The 19,384-nt window shown below is 48.5% G+C and overlaps 1 protein-coding gene across 4 annotated transcripts in view; it reads left to right on the forward strand.

The window, feature by feature from the left end:
- LOC144170866 (PHD finger protein 20-like) overlaps window positions 1-19,384 on the forward strand; it is a 137,551-nt gene that overhangs the window by 23,708 nt on the left and 94,459 nt on the right. For all 4 annotated transcript variants that reach the window (XM_077700897.1, XM_077700895.1, XM_077700894.1 and 1 more), the window contains exon 8: window positions 7,714-7,791. In XM_077700897.1, coding sequence (XP_077557023.1) covers window positions 7,714-7,791 — 78 coding nt within the window. The remainder of the gene's footprint in view (window positions 1-7,713; window positions 7,792-19,384) is intronic.

Here is a 19,384-nt window from a genome sequence, read left to right on the forward strand (position 1 = left end):
CTGGTGCCGAGAAAAATTGAAGAGAACCACTAGGTCTCTTTTGGGTAGCAAGCCCCTGCATTTCTGTTTTTTACCCTGACAAAAGAGGTAGTTTCATACATTATGTGCAATGCTGACAAGGCGTGAAGAGTACCGTATTTACTTGCATTGGCTTCATTGTGCGGGAAAAAAAATGCAACAGATTTTTAAAAGTTGAAACTTCATACAATAAAGTTGCCAAGAGAAGCGCTGTCAGAGCCTTACCATTTTCGTAAAAACACGTTGGTAATTATGTAATAAAATTTATATTTTATTCGCAACTCGCCATCGTCCCTCTTCACCATGGAGCTTCCCTCCTCACTGAAGTCGCTTGCGGCCACACTTTTGTTGTCGGTATCGTCTTCCGTGCCATCAAGGCACTCCAAAATTTGTTTTCCGACACCGGCAAACTTCCCTTCTTTGGGCCTACGAAACACACGGCGACCCGACCACTGTTCACCGCCCGAAAACCTTGTTTTCGCCCGTAGCCTACACGCACTCGGTCAACACTGAAGTGCCACACAGCTGCGCCATTTCCATGTGCAACGCATGCTCCACCACCGTAGTTTAAAGCGCCGTGCACCAGGAGCACAAAAAAAGGTTGGAACACAACTGAACAACAAAACCACGGAGCGTAATGGCGAGTCGCGTAACAGCAAAAGCAGAAGAGTGCGGAGTACGTTTAGTGATTTGTTCGCACGTCGGAAGGAACCAGGCCAAACAGCAAAGAGCAGAGAAGGAGTGCGGAGTACGTTTTGTGCTTTGTTCGCACGCTACGTTTTTATGGCGCAAGAAGGTTTGTTTCGCGTTCAACACGTGGCGCACCGCAAGCGCGCAATTTTTAAATTGTAAGCCACGGCATTCGCTCTCATGTCTCCGGCTGCGCTTGAGATTTCTTTTTCTTGCGATGCATTTTTAGCATTTCTGCGCGTACTGTAGCGCGATATCAAGTTACTGCGATCGCCTACAGCATCAGCAACCATGCTGAAATAAAAAAATAATTCCGCTACATTTTTTATTCAGAGTGACAAAAAAGTAAATTCTCAACAAGCAAAGTGGGGGGAGGGTGCATTACGCGAGTAAATACGGTAATTACTTCCTGCAAGGGCGAGAAAAGCCGGCCGAAAGGCTGCTCAGAGCAATGAGCTTTCAAATACGGTGAGCTCAGTATTGCTAGTGTTATCTGAACAGACAAAGTTTAGGTATGTTTACTGCTGCCATATTTGATAGTAACAAGAGGAACTCTGAGATGGCATGACGTGTCCAAGCGGAATGCTGCGAGACTAGAGCACGTGAACTTTGAGCAGACGACACAGAGGGTTTTGCCACCCCTGTGTAGACAGCATTTATTTGTCGGTACTTTTAGTATTTTCTTATCTTTGTTATTGTTTTAAAAAAATTCTTTCCAAAGAAAGATCCCAGGCTGCGTTTTGAGCCTTGGTGCTTCGGACGTGTTCTCTTCTCCGGCACTTACATTGTATGCTTACTAAGCCACCCCATGAGGCAGAGTGATACAATTTGTTTATTTTTTGCTGCAGACTACAGTCAAAACTCGATTTAACGACAGTCCCCATTTAACGAAGATACTCCAATCCCCCCTCAGGCGGCCATAGAGCGTAACGCTTTGACTAACTAGAAATAACAAAACCAGTATCACTGCGCGGCACAAACGGGAGTTATAATGTTGAGTTGAATTCAGCAGATGGCACCAGCGGTAAAAAAATGTCTTTCGCACGTAGTAGGTAGCACTGGCGCTGTTCCGCTAGATCTGTGGCGGTCGGATTTTCCTGAGCATGCTTTTTGTTGTTTGTTCACCATTGTTCAACTGGTAGTTCCTGGGATTTCGCCCTTCTTTTACATCGTTCTGTGTTGGAAGTCATGTTTTTTTTTTTTTTTGTGAAGTTAAAGTTGAAGTGAAGTTAAGCCTACAGTCCATCTAGCATTGCTACTGGGTGTGCAGAAGGGGTGTGTGCAAGCAAGCGCACCACTAAACCTTGTGACACCAGTGTGCTGGACATGTGGCCGGCCGCCAAGAAAAGACAAAAAGGAAGCGGCGGCTGAAGACGCTGACGAAGACGTTGCGGATATCTCAGCTCCCGTGCCCAGAGCTCTCAACTCCACCCGTGCTGACACTGGGTCACAGGATGCCCTCGATTTGCTGCAGGTGTTTGCCGGAACGGAAGATGCTCTGGACTCTACAAACATTTGCTAGCACTACAAACTTATGAGAAGTCAGTGCGACCATTGCTTACAAAGTGCACGCCATTGAAGTTCTCTGATTTGTTTGGGGGCCGTTCTTGTTCAGGTGACAATTTCCATGGTCTCTTGTCATCATCACACTCGCGGGCCGCAATTTTATTTTTGGAGCAATTACGCTTCGCAATCACGAGGCCGCATATGCTGGCTGGAGGCCGCTACAGTGTGCAGTGGAGACCGCTTGTAACGTATGTGGTGGGAGCCGTGAAAATCTGCACTATAAGCGGTGCTGCACTGGTATAGATAAAACATGCGCGAATCCAACCATACCACAAGCTACCTTTCAGACATTCTTTTCTTATACTCACTCAAACGAGCACCACTTAAAAATGGAGGTGCGGTCTTTGTTTCGTTTTTCTTTTTTCTTTTTCGCATCAGCGCTGCTGCACCGCAATCGCGGCTTTAACTTATACTTTGTGTGCGTGTTTTTGAGGGATCTGCGTTTATCAATGCTTAGCAGAATGGATGCCGCAGAGAGGGAAGCAGCCCGGCTTATGCCAGTGAGACAACGTGATAAGTACGTAAGCTGGATTTTTTTCACCCGCGCCTAGCATTCGCGATACCAAAGGCGGTTGCTATCAGCACAATGTACAGGTAGTGGAAACCTCCGGCCTCGTGAATCGACTCGCTATCTCTGGACGTTCGACAAGGAAGAGGGTGGTTGCTTATCTGCGTGGAATGGCTGAATCCACCTTTCTTCTTTCTTATTTGCGGCCCTAAAACGATGCTTCAGCTGCACCGGTCAATCAGCGGACCCGTCAAAAAACCGCACTATAAATGGTACAGTCGAATCCCGCTACAACGAAATTGACGGGTCGTGCAAAAAATTTCGTTGAAGCGAAAATTCGTTGAGGCGAAATCTGCCCCAACACACCACGGAGGGGCAAGAAAAATAGCCCTGGATATTTCCACATCATTGGCAGCATAATACAATGTTTAGAAAAAGGAGTGGCGTGCAGTAACGTTGTGTTTATTCAGATAACAAACATACCAGTGGCTATCTGCTTTTTTTGCCAGCACGCTAAGAGCGCGATACTGAGGAGGAGGGAAGAGGTGAAGAAATGAAGAAATGCAGGCTTTCAAACGTACTGCTGTACAACAAGGCGTTTGCACCGAGCTGATTACTTGCAGATAGTTGCTAGGCGGTTGGAAGCCCCTATCTCGTTTGTGGCGGGAACGGCGTCGTTATCTTATCTTCTGACTAGGCACGGCAGCAACTGACCTTGGCAGGCAAGCCGCGCGCTCGCATTTATCGCGACCGCGCGCTCGTGACTAAGGCAGGATGACACGGGTTCAAGACTAAACACGATAACATTATTTTTGCTTTTGACTATGAAGAATTGTAGATGGAAAACAGCAAGGACAGCTGTTCACAACACATACATGACGGCGCTGCGCCAGCAGCAGAGCACATTCGCGCGATTTCAACTGGATACGGATTGGCTATACCTCAGGCTTGGTGGCTTGGCGAACTTAGCTTGCCCCTCATGCAAAAACGGCCCGCCGCATCGTCATCACCATCAAACAATGGCGTCCACATATGAGTTTGTTTTCGTCATGGAGGAAAAAAAAGTTTAGGAGGGAGCGTCACGTGACAATCGTGAAGCCTAGTCATAAAAAATAAAAAAGGAAAGACTGATGGGAGGTGTTCTATTCACGTGACAGGCAAGCGGTAGTTCTTTGCGCCTCATGTGGCCCTTCGCCGACGCTGCGTGCGTGCGTCTGACATCCGTTTGGTTGCCGGGCCGTCCGCGTATTCGAGTTTCGGCGACGAGTCGTTGCGCGCAGCTCTGCCTGCAACCCGAAACGCGCAGCGGCCTGATCGTGCGGGCAAAGTGGTCGGACGGGAGAGGCAGAAAACATCTTTGTTTACTGAGCTTTCCGAACCGTCGAAGTTCACGCCGCAGTCGGAGAGTTGTGTGCCGCCGCCGCGTGCAGAAGTGGAAATGATCTTTTCAACTTTGCCGCTCAGGCAAAGTTGAAAAGATCAACCATTTCAACCATTTCTTTAACCATTTATTAGCAAGGCGCAGTCAGTCCACAATTCAGCAAGGTCCCTCCCAGGCGTAATCTAGCATTCGTTTTTTTTTTTTTTTTTTGTCATATACGTATCGCACCGATCGAGCTCCCTCAGCGGACAAACAGCCGGCGTACTGCTTGCGACGCGAGGTGGTCACACCCAACATAAGGGTTCTGGACCCTTTGTTTTCCAGTGCACTGAAGTAGATAAAAACGCCGGAGCACCGAAAAGGCGAACGTATGCAAAAACGCGCGCGAGCGAAACCAAAGCTAGTTTCACCACCTCCCCGCCAACACGACACTCGTTACGCGCGATAACTCAGCAGAATGCCAAACGCAAACGTCACAGCACACCTGGCAAACACCGCGCAGCTCTAGGCCGCTCCATGCTTGTGAATGTTTACGGCGGCGCGTTCGAGCGATCCAACGTCAGAAGTGAAATTCGGCTTGCAGCTCGTGAGGGTGCTTCGTAAGAATGCGATCGAAGTCTCGCCTTGCTTTGAACAGCGACAGCGGCAGTACTTCCACGATACGAAGCTTGGAGCGCAACGCTGGCGAACAATCTTGTACGGCGCCTTCGGCGACAGCGCTCGCCTCCATCTCCACCGGCAGCCAGCCCACAGAACAGGGAGGCCAGCCGGAGCCACTAAATGCTACCGCGGGCCTGAGCGTGGTGGATTTTCCATAATGCATTGCGCGGGAGGAGCCCGAGGAGAGGAGAAAGCGGCTTCAGCGGGAGGTTGGCTTGCCGAAGCTGGGACGCCTGACGTCATGCTCCCTCCTAACATTTTTCTTCCTCCATGGTTTTCGTTTTGGGTGGCAGTGTGGGCGCACCGCACATGTTTTCGGTGAAACTAAGCGTCATGAATGTATAAAAAGTTACAGATAGCTAGCGCTATGCTTATTTTATTGTAAAATAATTGTTCAAACCCCGAGAAAATCGTCCAAAATTTCGTTGAAGCGAAAGCAAGCCAGACAAATGGTTCGTTGTGGCGAGGACTTTGTTGCATTGACTTCTATGGCTAGCTGACGGGGAATTGGAAATATTTCGTTGAAGCGGAAATTTCGTTGAAGCGGACTTCGTTGTAGCGGGATTAGACTGTATTGTGCTTCGTGCAACCGCATTATAATCGATACTCGTGTGTGTTGAGTTTTTTGGGAGGCCTACCGGTGGCCAGAAAAACCAGCGTTATATCCGGTCCCGCACTATAAGCGGTTACGTTATAAATAGTTTACACTGTATAACCGAATGTACTGAATTAGGTGACCAAGAAACGTCTAACTTGATTTTTACCGAAGTTCTCGATTTAACAGAATAATTTGAGACTCCGCACGACTTCGTTAAATGGGGTTTCGACTGTGCTTCGTAGCTTCCACTGCATTGCACGCTGCGTATGAAACGGAGTGTGGTACTGGGCCACGTGTCCCCTTCCGCAGGGGATGGCGGACATGCGAGCCGGCCCAGGGGGAACGGGCGCATCTAGGCACATGGCGCACACAGTCGGGTACGGGAAAGGAGACACGGACAGGCGCTTCTGACGAGTGCACACGTTTGGCCTCAGCTGGCAAAGAGTGTGGACTCACGCCCTCCTTTGATAACACTGTCGTCCTGTTCAAGCATCCCACTGAAACATCAAGGGAGACGGTAGAGGCTTTGCACATTTTCCATCACAGGGAAGATTGTGTAAGCCACCCATTGTCAGATAAGGAGATATCATTGCTGTCCTCATGTGTATGAAATTCCTGAGAATGAACGGGTTTTGATGTGTGCGCTGTCAAATGGTTTCTTGCATTGTTGTGTGCAGCACAGTGGGGTACAGGAAGTCTGTTTTTTTAATTAAAAATTTCAGTTGTTACAAGTGTCTGTGGTATATAAAGGTTGAATTCGTGGGGAAAGAAAAAATCCATGTTTCTTTCATTTTTTTTTTTTGACACACAATGTCATTTATTCTAGTGTTTCACAGAGAGAAATCAACATAACAATTGTACTGAAAGTGGCTGAGGTTTTGGTTGTTGCTCTGAATGTGGTGCAGTGAAAATAACCGCACATCTTTCTCCATTAAAAGCTGTTCTTTGCGTCTGAATCTTGTGGGCTAACGTACGGGATAGCAGAGGACCCCGGCTAGCTTCGCTAGAGAACGCTACGCGCCGTACACTAGCCCTGTGGAATCCGAAGACTCACGCACGGGTTCGGGTACTCACATGCGGTAGACAGGCTCCGGCAATCCAAAATGAGGCTTTATTGCCTGGCAGATACAGGGCATATACCAGACAACACGACTTTTGCTCGCGGGGAGACAGTGGCTCCTGTCGCTCGCTCAAGCCGCTGGGCTCAGACCTCGATATCCGTCATCACGGCCGCGGGAGCAGGGGAGGCATCCCGTGGCAACCGATCAGGGCAGAATCTCTCGGCAGAGTCCGTGGAGCCAACTGGGTTCACCGTCATCGGGGCATTCGGCGTAGGCACAGCCGAGCCAACCGACTCCGACCAAATCGCCCAGTCGACTCCCGGCCGGAGCGCTCGTTCGTCCCGCAGGTCAGCTCGGAGGGGAGAGGAGATCTTCCCCAGGTCGGGGAGAGGGTGGCGCGAAGGAAGGTGGCAAACTGGTCCTCCTTCCCCCACGCCCTCGTGCACACGTTCGCGGCGAGCCGGTTCGGCGCGCGCTTGGGGTCATGAAGAGGTCACGACTGACGTGACGCGCCGGCTGCCCAAAATGGCGGCTCCCAGCTCACGAGAACATGTGCAGGCATAGGGAAACAAGGGTCCCCATAATCTAACAAATGAACGTTAAAAAGTATGCAATGCATATGACAAAATGTATTTGACATTTATATATACATACATGTGCAATACTATGCAATACACCAGCAACGGAGAACTACAAAAAGTACAATTCCATACGCTCGCCTTCTCCTATTTGCGGAACTTGAATGCATATTTAGAATTAGACTTAGCGGGTCGGATGAGTTGCTCGTTTTCTCTCCCCATCTCAGTGGCGGCATTTTGTTCTGTGTTTCCCCCCTCGGTGCCCCTCCATCTTAAGGAGTGTGGCCGCTCGCGTGTCTGTGCGCAGCTTGTCGACGCATATTTATCGTTGTAGTTGCTGAATCGACGCTTATAATGCGCAGCACAATGGCCGACAAATGGGCCAGGGACGGCCAGTGTTAAATGCGTACTGGCAACCAGCCTCGTGTCTGAAAAAAGACCGGTGGGGCCAGTCAAAAGCCGGGCAGGTGGCCACCTTATTGGGTGCAGCAGCAAACGTTATTGTGAATACACGGCACACTGGTGGGAGCCCGTGTGCAACGTGGTCACCTTTTAAGCTAACAGTGTGCCAGGTGTGTTCATGCATGAGCATTGCTTTCCTTGTGTCGCTGGGTTTTCTGGCCTTTCCACAGAAGTGTTCCTCTACTTGACAGATGTGGCAGATGGTAGCCTCCCTACTTCGCTTGATCCTGCGCATGCTGGCATGTCCCAAGACTTCCCCGAAGCCCTCGGTAGTGTACTGCTTTTCCCTCTTTGTTCTCAGTCAGGCCAGCCTGCTCTTTGTTGTATCAAAGTGTATACGAGTGTGATGTCGGCCAAATGTGGCTCTGCTCTTTTTGTAGCATTTGCCTTAATATTGGAGAGCTGAGCTTTGGTGCGCACAATATAATGTAATAGGTCGTTCTGAAACCTGGAGGCCAACTGCACTGAAATTTCAACCTCATTAAAGCCTGTGTAGCATGCCTAAAAAGATTGCGAGATACAAAATATTGCATGCACGACATAAACGACAAGCAAAATTGAGGAGGGTGCGGTCATTACGGCCAGGCTTTTGAAGCGACATTGCAGCGGGCTAGTGAAACCTGCGCACAGCCACTTCTGGGAGGGGCGCACCCAGCAGAGCTTGGCTGGCCTGCAGACTGGCCAGCACCCGGCAAGCCAGAGTGTCACTTCCCCTCCATGACTGCCTGCCTGATCCGCTGGCAGCATCGTCTGCTGCAGAGCTGTTTTAGACAGGGCTGCAGGACGGGCTGCTGCTGGTCCTGTGGTTAGGTGGCACATACTGCTCGTTGAAAGTGAATCTGGCCAAGGGGAAATTTCAGTGCTTCAGTTGGTACAGGTGCCATTTTTGAACAAGGGTGCATTTTTGAACAAGGGTGTTCAGGTGCAAATCAGCACCTCAGATTTGCTGATGACGTTGCCTTGTTAAAGGGACACTGAAGTGAATTTGTCAAGCTCCAGTTTTTGCTTGCACTGCGTAGACTGGCTCAAATTAGCACACTTTTCATCGTTTATCCGGTTGACAAATCGGTAATTATTTTACACAGCGCGAAAGAAGAAAAACTACCATGCGCGGTTTGCGGCGGCCGCACCAACTAAGGCTGTGACGTTGGGAGGAGGGGGCACCGTGATTGGACGACACCCAAGGTTAGCAATCGAACACGTTTCGGTTTCGGTTCTGTAAAACACAACCGATGGTGTTGTTGGATGGGCATTCTCAATATCTCAGTAATCATCGTACCGTGCTTCTGCCATGTTGTCGGCTGTAAAATGCATAAGATAAGCCTCCCAGGACGGCTTGGAATCGTAGAATTCACTATCCGAGGCCTACGCAATGCATGAACGCCCTCCGCGTCCCCGCAGACGCTCAAATTCCATGCGCTTTTCCCCCATATTTGGAGCTTGCCTCACTCATGCCTGTATCGTAAAAAGCGTGTTCGCACCAGGCCAAGGGTCTGTTGATTCTGGCCTGTGCCCACTGCCCGCAAGCAGTCGGTGCTTATGGCAACAGCACGCCAACGAGAACTCGCTAGCGCGCCAGTGCCAGCCTGCGCTTTCTGTGAACTAGTTCGCGGAGCAATGAATGTTGCAGCCCAAAAAAAGGTGAACTCAGTGTAGAAAACATCGGCGGAAAACTAAAAAGTTGACTTAAAAAAAAAAAAAAAACCATGTACCCGCGGGGATTTGAACTTGTGACTTGCAAAACACTTCCGATGACATACCTAGCGCTCCAAACGACTTGGCCACAGGCAAGCGCTGCCGCCCTTGGAAATATAACGTATATGATGTATAACCAGTTTACACTTTTATTTAGTTTTAGCATTCCAGGCAGCTTAGGTGGCTATTTGTTTTGCGCTCGTGCAGTAAGCATCCCCCAAGTTTCCACAATATCTCACGTCTAGCAATTGCATTTCTTAGACGGAAAAGCGTTCGCAGATGCGTAGTCGTGCTGCTGGCCGCTGTGCTTGTTCGCAAAGCGCAAAAAAGTGGTTTCCGCACCCTAGTTTTACGCTGTACGGTAAAAATATCAGTTGATTTTATTTCCTTAGTACCTATATTGACTTCGCTGACTCTTCTCCCGCCTTCAAGAGGCCTTATATTTTCCTACTGGCGTACCAGTCAGCGAAGCGTCGCATGTGCGCTTTGTGCAGCGCTTGTGTGAAGCGACCTTGACTTGGAGCTAGATACAGTGTACAAACTAACCAAGTAAAGAAAGGCACATTCTTCCATTCACAAACGTGCCCTGGCTTCGTTTAAACTGAGCGAACGAATTGTGACGACTCATTGGCGGCTGGTGGACGAAACGCTGGGCCAACTGACTCTGTCTGAAGTGCGGGGAGCCGTGCAGTAGCGCAGCCAATTGCGAGCTCGGCTCCTCCCGACGTCAGACGAAAACGCCGCAGAAAATGGGCGAGCGTAAAGAGAGGAGGACAGCATTTTCGAATTAATTTTTCTACTAAATAAAATCACGTAAACGCGCCCACAATGGTCGAAACATGGCCTGGGTACTCCGGACTACAATTTGCGCTAGTAATCCTGCAATGTTTACGTATCACCTCAGTGTCCCTTTAAGTGACTCCAGGGACGAACTGCAAAGCATGCTTACCACATTGGACAAACAAAGTAGAACCATGGGCCTGAAAATTAATATGCAGAAAACTAGAGTAATGATCAATAACCTAGGGACAGCACAGCAGTTTGAGATAGGTGGCGAGGCCGTGGAAGTGGTAAGTGAATATATTTACTTAGGCCAAGTTGTGACCCCATATCCCAACCATGAGGCTGAGATAATTCGAAGGATAAGAATGGGGGGGAGTGCATTTGGCAGGCATGCTCAGATAATGAATTGCAGCCTACATTGTCCCTGTAGAAGAAAGTGTATGACAGCTGCATCTTACCAGCACTCACCTACGGGGCAGAAACTTGGAGGCTCACTAAGAGCGTTCAACTTAAATTGAGGACGACTCAGCGTGCAATGGAGCGGAAAATGATAGGTGTAACATTAAGGGACAAGAAGAGAGCGGAGTGGGCCAGGGAACAAACACGTGTTAAGGACATATTAGTAGAGATTAAGAAAAAGAAATGGACGTGGGCAGGGCATGTAATGCGAAGGCAAGACAACCGCTGGTCATTAAGGGTAACAGAGTGGATCCCTAGAGAAGGCAAGCATGGCAAGGGGTGGCAGAAAGTTAGTTGGGCGGATGAGATCAAGAAGTTTGCGGGGATAAATTAGGCGCAGTTAGCGCTGGACGTGGATATTTGGAGATTAATGGGAGAGGCCTTTGCCCTGCAGTGGGCGTAGATAGGCTGGTGGTGGTGGTGGTGGTGGTGATGATGATCAGGTCATGTTTTTTGCTTGGCTGCATGGCAGTGAGTGACTAGTTAACGAGAGCATAAACTAACTTTCTAAATACCCTTTTTGGGGCCCCCCTTGCAAGATCTGTACAGCCATCATTTCAGGCTGCCACACTGTTCACAGAATCTCTACACCACAGTGTAGCTGAAGTTTGCTCACAATTGGATTGGCATTTTGGTACACCCTTGGCTGGAGTACCTTCGCATTGAGCGGGAATGTAGATCGGCTTAACCAATGGGCCTCTCCCTGCTGCAAATAGCGTGACGTCAGGAAGTGCACGTGGGCTACGGGGAGCGCCTACTGGCAGGCGGCCGTGGTTGGCCAAATGCACCCGAAGGGAAGGACATTGCAGGGGGCGCAGGAGGTCTGGCTAGCCTGGCTGCGGCCGTGGCACTTCCATGTGGCTGCTGCTGCTGCTGCACCACAGATGTGTACCGTACGGTCAACCGACGGCTAGGGCACTTTATAATGTTATTGAGTAATCACAGGGTGTCTAGCGACCGGCAAAACCGGGAAAACAGGGAAAAGTCGGGGAATTTTGAGCCACCGGGAAAAGTCAGGAAATTGTCAGGGAATTTTTCAATCAAGTAGTACCAGTCAGGGAAAACCAGTTCGGGGCCTGCCCACACAGTTTTAGAATAGGGTAAACCAGTGTTGGAGGCCCCCGAGAAGTTACCGAACGCAACACGTTCGCGCGCGACGAAAGCGTGCATCGCATGAAACGTTTTCTGGTTTTTTTGCAAGCGAAAACGTGCCGCGCACGCCTGAGGCGCGCTGACGCCGCCGCGGAAACCACCCGGGCGGCAGGCGCCGGCAACATGGCGGCAGCACCGGCCGCGGAGTAGTTCGGTAGCTCCAACGACCGCTTTTAACCGCTTTTTAAAATGCTACTTAAGGGTCAAACGCACTTGCTTGTGCAGGAAAGGAGCCACCTCAGGCACAAAATTGTCGACGCGGCCATGAAAATACCGCGCACGAATCGCGTGCAGAAACTCGCCGTGCGGCTCACGCAGCTCGCAGGTGGCTTAGGTTGCTTGGTGCACTTGCGCAGAGGGACGATGTAGTGGTGCCCAAATCGCACGCACAACGCGCTTTTTTTCTTTTCAGCGAATTTTAAAAGGCACCGCTTTTTGGGAGCTAATCTTCCAAGAACTTCTTTCTTGTGACATCAGGAGCCAGAGTTACATAATCAAAAAGGAACATGATAAGGTTTAGCGTGAACCGCATGGGGCGTTTTCTGCTCGCGAAAACGCGCCGCGCACGTCACAGGCGCGCTGACGCTGGCACAGAACCACTCGCACCACCCGCACGCTACGCGCGGTGCTGCCGGCGGCGGCAACATGGCGGCGGCTTCGACCGCGAAGTGGTGAAGGGAGTTCGAGCGGCCGCTTCTAAACGCTCTCTAAAATGCTACTCAAGACACGCACGAAGTTGCTTGTGAGGTAAAGGAGCTTATAATGTGGGCGAAAAATGGTACTATAAAACATCATCCGCGCCGCTAGTGAAAGCGCGCATGCAATACCTGCGGGGGTGGTAAGCCTACCTAAACAAACATCTCTGGCAGAGCCAGCCGGCTGTCTCGAGAGCTTCGAAACTGCCGCCATGAGGCGCGCGGCTCTCCATTGGCGCGAGTCGTCAGGCTCCTCCCACTGCCGCGCGCGAGGCACGTCATTTTCTGAGCAAGGCAGAATTCGCTGCCGCTTGCGCGAATCGTCGACACGGGCGTGAAAAAATCGCATGCGCAACGCCGACGCGCCCAAATCGCGTGCAAAAACGCACTATGTGGTTCACGTTGCATGTCGAGCCAGGACAATCAAGAAAAAAAGCAAAAGGTGCTCGCTGAAGCGCAACTTGAAGCTTCTATCCCGCAAGATGAAATAAACTCTGAAGCCGTAACTGAAGGCAAGCAAACCTCAAACTGAACAAACTAGAGTTAATCAAAGTGCATTGTGAGAGTTAAAGCACTTGCAACAAATGAGTTTTTCCCAATGATTGAATGTGTTTTCCTACGCTTTTTATATGCTTCACGGACCATTTCCACAGAATGGCGCCTGTTGTATAGGTCAGGGAATTTCGTTTAAAATTGTCATATGGAAAACATGGAAAAGTCAGGGAAATTGAATTAGACGATTTGCTAGACACCCTGAATCAGCGCATGAAGGGAACAGCCTAAACAGGGTCATTCTGAAAGCTCTTGCAACATGTTCCAAAAATGTTTTTGAGGTGTTCGATGCCGGCTGCATACCAGGGGAAGAAGCCCATTCTTGTTTGCTTTCGAGGTTCGCTTACGCCGAGCGCTGTGTGTTCCGCCTGCTCTTGGTCTTCTTGCATGGCCCACAGACAGTGGCGTGCCCACAATTTTGTATCGATGGAGAACAAGGAAAGGATGAAGGCAGGAAAAAGTTAAAAAAAGAACAGCAACAAAACAAAAATGATAAAAACCAAAGCCAGAATATTTGTGAATAAAAAATATTGACACGGTCTCGTGTCGTGCATAAGTTACCGATTGCTGTGTTCATTTTTCCCCAAGGGAAATTTCGAAAGTGTTGATCGTGGTGAGACCGCACGTAACAACCGCTATGGTCGCTGTTTAGGTCGCGACACAAAATGAATTGCAGGTAGTCATCATTTCATAATAGTCCAAGTCTGTCCTTCGTTCCCCCCTTCCCCCAAGGATTGAAAAATTCGGAGGCGAGGAGGGGAGTGGGCCATGGCCCCCCCACTGATGTGCAACTGTGGCGGAGCATGCATTCACTCTTGCTGGAAACTTTTATTTTCAAGTAGCAACACGGACGCGTGAGTGGCCCATCTCACGGCGAATAGGCACAATGCTCAGTGCGGGCTTAGCAAGAATCTCTTTCACCTTGTTCTCGCAACATAATAATTGACCAGTAACCGCCAATAAATTTATTGCACTGACAAGGCAGGTTTCTACTTCCCCCTATGCAACAACTAGTCGGCCAATCTGGCGATGGGTGGAAATTGCGGATTGCTTGTTGAAACATTTGTTCGCCTCACCTGTGCAGGTTAGTCATTGGCGTTTTTATAATACTGTCTTCTACTTTGTCAAAATATTAAAATATTTCGCACGACAAAAATCTCCCGTCTACTATGTGCATTGAATGTTTAAAGGGACACTGAAGTGAATTTGTCAAGCTCCCGTTTTTGCTTGCACTGCGTAGACTGGCTCAAATTAGCACACTTTTCATCGTTTATCCGGTTGACAAATCGGTAATTATTTTACAAAGCGCAAAAGAAGAAAAACTACCATGTGCGGTTTGCGGCGGCCGCACCAACTAAGGCTGTGACGTTGGGAGGAGGGGCGCCGTGATTGGACGATGCCCAAGGTTAGCAATCAAACAAGTTTCGGTTTCGGTTCTGTAAAACATAACCAATGGCGTTGTTGGATGGGCATTCTCAATATCTCAGTAATCATCGTACTGCACTTCTGCCATGTTGTCGGCTGTAAAATGCACAAGATAAGCCTCCCAGGACGGCTTGTAGTCGTAGCATTCACTAGCCGAGATCTACGCAGTGCATGAACGCCCTCCGCGTACCCGCAGACGCCCAAATGTCATGCGCTTTTCCCCCATATTTGGAGCTTGCCTCCCTCATGCCTGTATCGTAAAAAGCGTGTTCGCACCAGGCCAAGGGTCTGTTCATTCTGGCCTGTGCCCACTGCCTGCAAGCAGTCGGTGCTTATGGCAACAGCACACCAACCAGAACTCGCTAGCGCGCCAGTGCCAGCCTGCGCGCGTTTTGTGAACTAGTTCGTGTAGCCATGAACGTTGCGGCCCAAAAAAAGGTGAACTCAATATAGAAAACATCGGCGGAAAACAAAAAAGTTAACTTACAAAAAAAAAAGCACGTACCCGCGGGGATTCGAACTCGTGACTTGCAAAACACTTGCGGTGACATACCTAGCACCCCAGACCACTGAGCCACGGAGCGGGATGCGAAGGCCTTGCTAATATAGGGTATATATTGTACAACCGGTTTACACTTTTATTTAGTTTTGGCATTTCAAGCAGCTTAGGTGACTATTTGTTGTACTACGCTCGTGCAGTAAGCGTCGCCCGAGTTTCCACAGTAGCTCAAGTCTAGCAATTGCATTTCGTAGACGTAAAAGCGTTCGCAGATGCGTAGTCGTGCTGCTGACCGCTGTGCTTGTTCGCCCAGCGCAAAAAAGTGCTTCCGGCGCCCTAATTTTATGCTGTACGGTAAAAATATCAGTTGATTTTATTTCCTTAGTACCTATATTGACTTCGCTGACTCTTCTCCCGCCTTCAAGAGGCCTTATATTTTCCTACTGGCGTACCAGTCAGCGAAGCGTCGCATGTGCGCTTGTGGAGCGCTTGTGTGAAGCGACCTTGACTTGGAGCTAGATACAGTGTACAAACAAACCAAGTAAAGAAAGGCACATTCTTCCATTCACAAACGTATCCTGGCTTCGTTTCAACTAAGCGAACGAATTGCGACCAAGCAATTTTTTTTAACCTCCTTGATTGCGACGACCCGCCGGCGGCCGGCGGACGAAACGCTGGGCCGACTGACTGACTCTGTCTGAAGGCCGGGGAGCCGTGCAGTAGCGCAGCCAATTGCCAGCTCATCCCCTCCTGACGTCACACGAAAACGCCACAGAAAATGGGCGAGCGTAAAGAGAGGAGGACAGCATTTTCGAATTAGTTTTTCTACTAAATAAAATCGCGTAAACGCGCCTAGACTGGTCGAAACATGGCCTGGGGACTCCGGACTACAATTTGCGCTAGTAATCCCGCAATTTTTACATATCACTTCAGTGTCCCTTTAATGGGGGTCATGGCTCTTAAAACTATTCCTTTAAATTTTTAAGTAAACTCTGTGAAACTTGTCAGTATTGCTGCTTTTTCTTTACTGATTTCAAATATGGCATTATTTTTTGAGTAAGTCAATTAGTTCCCGAGCTAATTAGAGATAGTCATTTTTGGAGGAACAATAGCAGAGGTGAGACAGCTGCGCATATTGCGCACTTTTGATGAAAATTTGTTTTCCTGTGCCAGGCTGCTCCAAAGGCTTGAAAATTTCGAAAATTGCGCCAGACTGCTCCATAACGGTATGACAGCCAAGGATTTTAATGCACCCGTTATTTTCAGTGGGGAAAAATGCCTACTGACGGCATACTTTTCCAGCATCCCCAATGTGATGCTGTTTGTAAAGCTTTAATTGGTTGATCATTCAATAAAAAAACCGCATAAAATTGTCCCCGAGGTAGTTTTTCGAAAGTCGCAATGTCGGGTTGCACATGTTGTATTCTATGTTTTTAAAGTTTTCCCATCGAAAACCATTGCAAAGTCCTCTAGAAACAATACTTATGTGTACTGAGGCGGCAAACGACTTGTGCAAGTTGATGAAAAAATTGCAATTTTCGGAGCACCGTATCTCCGTGACGACATTACTGGGCGCAGCCATCTCAGTGTGGTGAAGATTGGAAAACATGGCCATGGGGCGAAGCAGTTGCTCGTGGTTCAGGCATAGTGCTCTTTGCCGACTTCTACCGTGGTTTTGGATATGCGGGTGGCTGGGTTTACATTTAGTCGTTTGATCTGTTGTGGGAAGTTGCGCGACTAGAAAGACTGGAGTTCATCAAAAACAATGTGGTGCCAGCGAATTTGTCGTGTTTCGGCCTTGAGTATGAGGCACGGTGCGCGCTTGAAGTGAAATTTCGGACTCATTGCGGTGCGAGCGGTGGGAAGGGGACGATCGACGCTGCAGAAGTGGCGACGCAGGCTACCTCACCGCAAAATTTTCCAGCAGTGTCGGATGGCGGGGCGGGCTATTATTGCACGCTAGTAATAATGGTCCATCTATCTGAAGTGAAATTTAATGCCAAAAGGGAGGTGGCTAAACACACCAACGTTGCTCAAATTGCAATCTTAGTGAACGTGCACCTTGGGGATTGAAAAGGGAGTGCTAGAGGGGTGCGACGACTGGCACCTCCTTTTGCGCAACTTTTTGCCGTCGCTCTGCAGTAAATAAATGCCGTACGATTGCTTAGTTTTTCAATTCGATATTTTCAAATGATCTCCACGCTAACTGCATAGAGGCCAAGATCTAAAAGTGGTTTGCAAAGTGTAGTGCAGTTCGTACCTTGTGATACTCTGGTAGAAAAAAACTTTATTGAAAGGCTGTTTCAGTGTTATGCACGTTCGAAACCGATTAAAAAGTGCACTTTTTCTTCCCGAGTTGCCAAATGTCGATTTTTTAGGCTCCTAATGGGGCATAATAAATGTTCTGCTCCAAATCAAGGGTCTTCTGCTCCCAAATCGAGATTTTCCTGCTCCAAAAACTGCTCCAAAATTTGATTCTGCTGTCTCACCCCTGCAAAAGACAAAATAGTGTTTGTCATAGTACTGTAATCTTTATATTTTCCAACACTCTGAACCCTGGTGAGTGCAGTAAGAGAATCGGTTTCTTGATGCGCCGCTTGAAACTAATTTTACAGCTCATTAAACTGTGGTATTTGAAATTGGAATTCAAAATGGTTCCTTGCCACTGGTACCACCAAAGTTTAAAGGGGCGCACTGGTCTTAGAAACTTTTTGTTTGCTTTCCAACCAATTTTTACGAAACTTCATGGTCTTGTTCAGTTTTTCTAGCTGATTTCAAATATCTAATTAGTTTTGATGTGAGGTAACTAGTTTCAGAGTTTAAAATTTTCCCTGATTGTTCTTGAGAATGATAGGAAAAAAACTACCCAAAAAATTACCAGTGAGGCCTGAATAGATACCACAAGTTGTGGAGACCGAAATGTGGGAAGCAGATTTTTTGTTTTGCAATCACATACACGTTTACATCAATTCTAACTTCTAGGTTTGAACCACTCCTGCTAAAAAAATGCTAATTAAACAACTACTGAAATAGAAAACGCAAAATCTGCTTCCCACATCGCATGGTTTAAACATTCAGCTTCACAGTGCAAAAGAAATTATCTTCCTAGCTGCACTACATGTTGGGATATACCTCTTGAGAATTTCGTATCACTGCGATACCGCTCGTGGTGAAAAAGTGGGGCATTATGAAAAAAGTTATTTTTTTAAATGTAGAGCATTTCTTTAACTCACGATGTCACCCGGCGTTGTCGGCGTGCCTCGGCGTCCGCAACAGCCGTTCCAGGTGCGCCCTCTCCCACACTCCTCCTCTCCCGCATCATGCTACCCTCCTCGCTCTCAACAACAGGTCCGCACCCCTCCCCCTACACTATATAAAAAAATAATACTTACCGGCGCCTGGTTTCGATCCCACGACCCTGCGGGCGGAACGCAAGGTACATGGTGCTCTTCCCACTGCCCCACAAAGCCAACACAGAATCAAAGCCTATGAACGCGCCTTATATCCTTGACTCATTCAAACTACGTCAACAAGCTGCTGATACAACGCATTCACTACCACCAACTCCCCAAACACTAAACGCTAACGCAATACACCCACCCCCTATGCGACGCATTTACTCGAGTCCCCCTCGCGGGGAGATGGGCCCTTTTTTTTTTATGAAATCTTGCCTCTATGGCTTTTATAAGTACCTGGTACTGCTCCACGTATGGAATTTTGAGAGGAAAAACTGCGCAAATCAATAAAAAATTGATACCTAAGAAGATGCTTTTTGGGGCAATTTTTCGGTCCCAAAGACACATGTGCCCAATTAATGAGCTGTAAAATTAGTTCCAAGTGGTGCATCAAGAAACCGATTCTCTTATTGCACTCACCAGGGTTCATAGAGTTGGAAAATGTAAAGATTACAGTGGTATGACTAACACTATTTTGTCTATTGTTCCTCCAAAAATGACTTATTATCTCTAAAATATATCTCGGGAACTAATTGACTTGCTCAAAAAATAACGCCATATTTGAAATCAGTGGGGGAAAAGCAGCAAGGCTGACAGGTTTCACAGAGCTTGCTTAAAAATTAAAGTTTTTTAAAGAGCAGTGTTCCCCCTTAATACCACCATATCTTTCAGCGGGCAAAAATTTCTGCTTGTGCTTGATGGGTAAACATCTCTTGATGGCACCTAATCGGCGTGGACGGCCAGTGTGTGCCTGCATTTCAAAAAACAGCAGAAGTCACTATGAGCAAGAACAGGCTGCCAGTTTCTACGATGCATGGCACACGTCCGCAATACCCCCCGAATTTCACTTTTGGGGTTTGCGAAAGAGCGTGGTGCCGCTGCTTCTCCTGGCACAATTTCTGCAACCAAGGGCACAACAGCCCACCGGCATCGGGAAGCCAACACACAGCGAGAAACCACTGCGCACGTCCTAGGCTGCCGCACTGCACCTGCGCCGCGTGTCGGTCTGAATGTTTGGCCAACCATGCATCTGGCCGCAGTGATCACGCGCGTTTGCCATGACGTCACAGCTTCCGTGCGACATACCCCGGGAGAGGTCCATTCTAGCCAAATTATGGAGGCTTGTGTTCATGCTAAATGTTGTACA

This window comes from Haemaphysalis longicornis, unplaced genomic scaffold, assembly GCF_048455015.1.
Source record: "Haemaphysalis longicornis isolate Haplotype H1 unplaced genomic scaffold, Haemaphysalis longicornis Haplotype H1 scaffold_2, whole genome shotgun sequence".
Lineage (NCBI taxonomy): Eukaryota > Metazoa > Arthropoda > Arachnida > Ixodida > Ixodidae > Haemaphysalis > Haemaphysalis longicornis.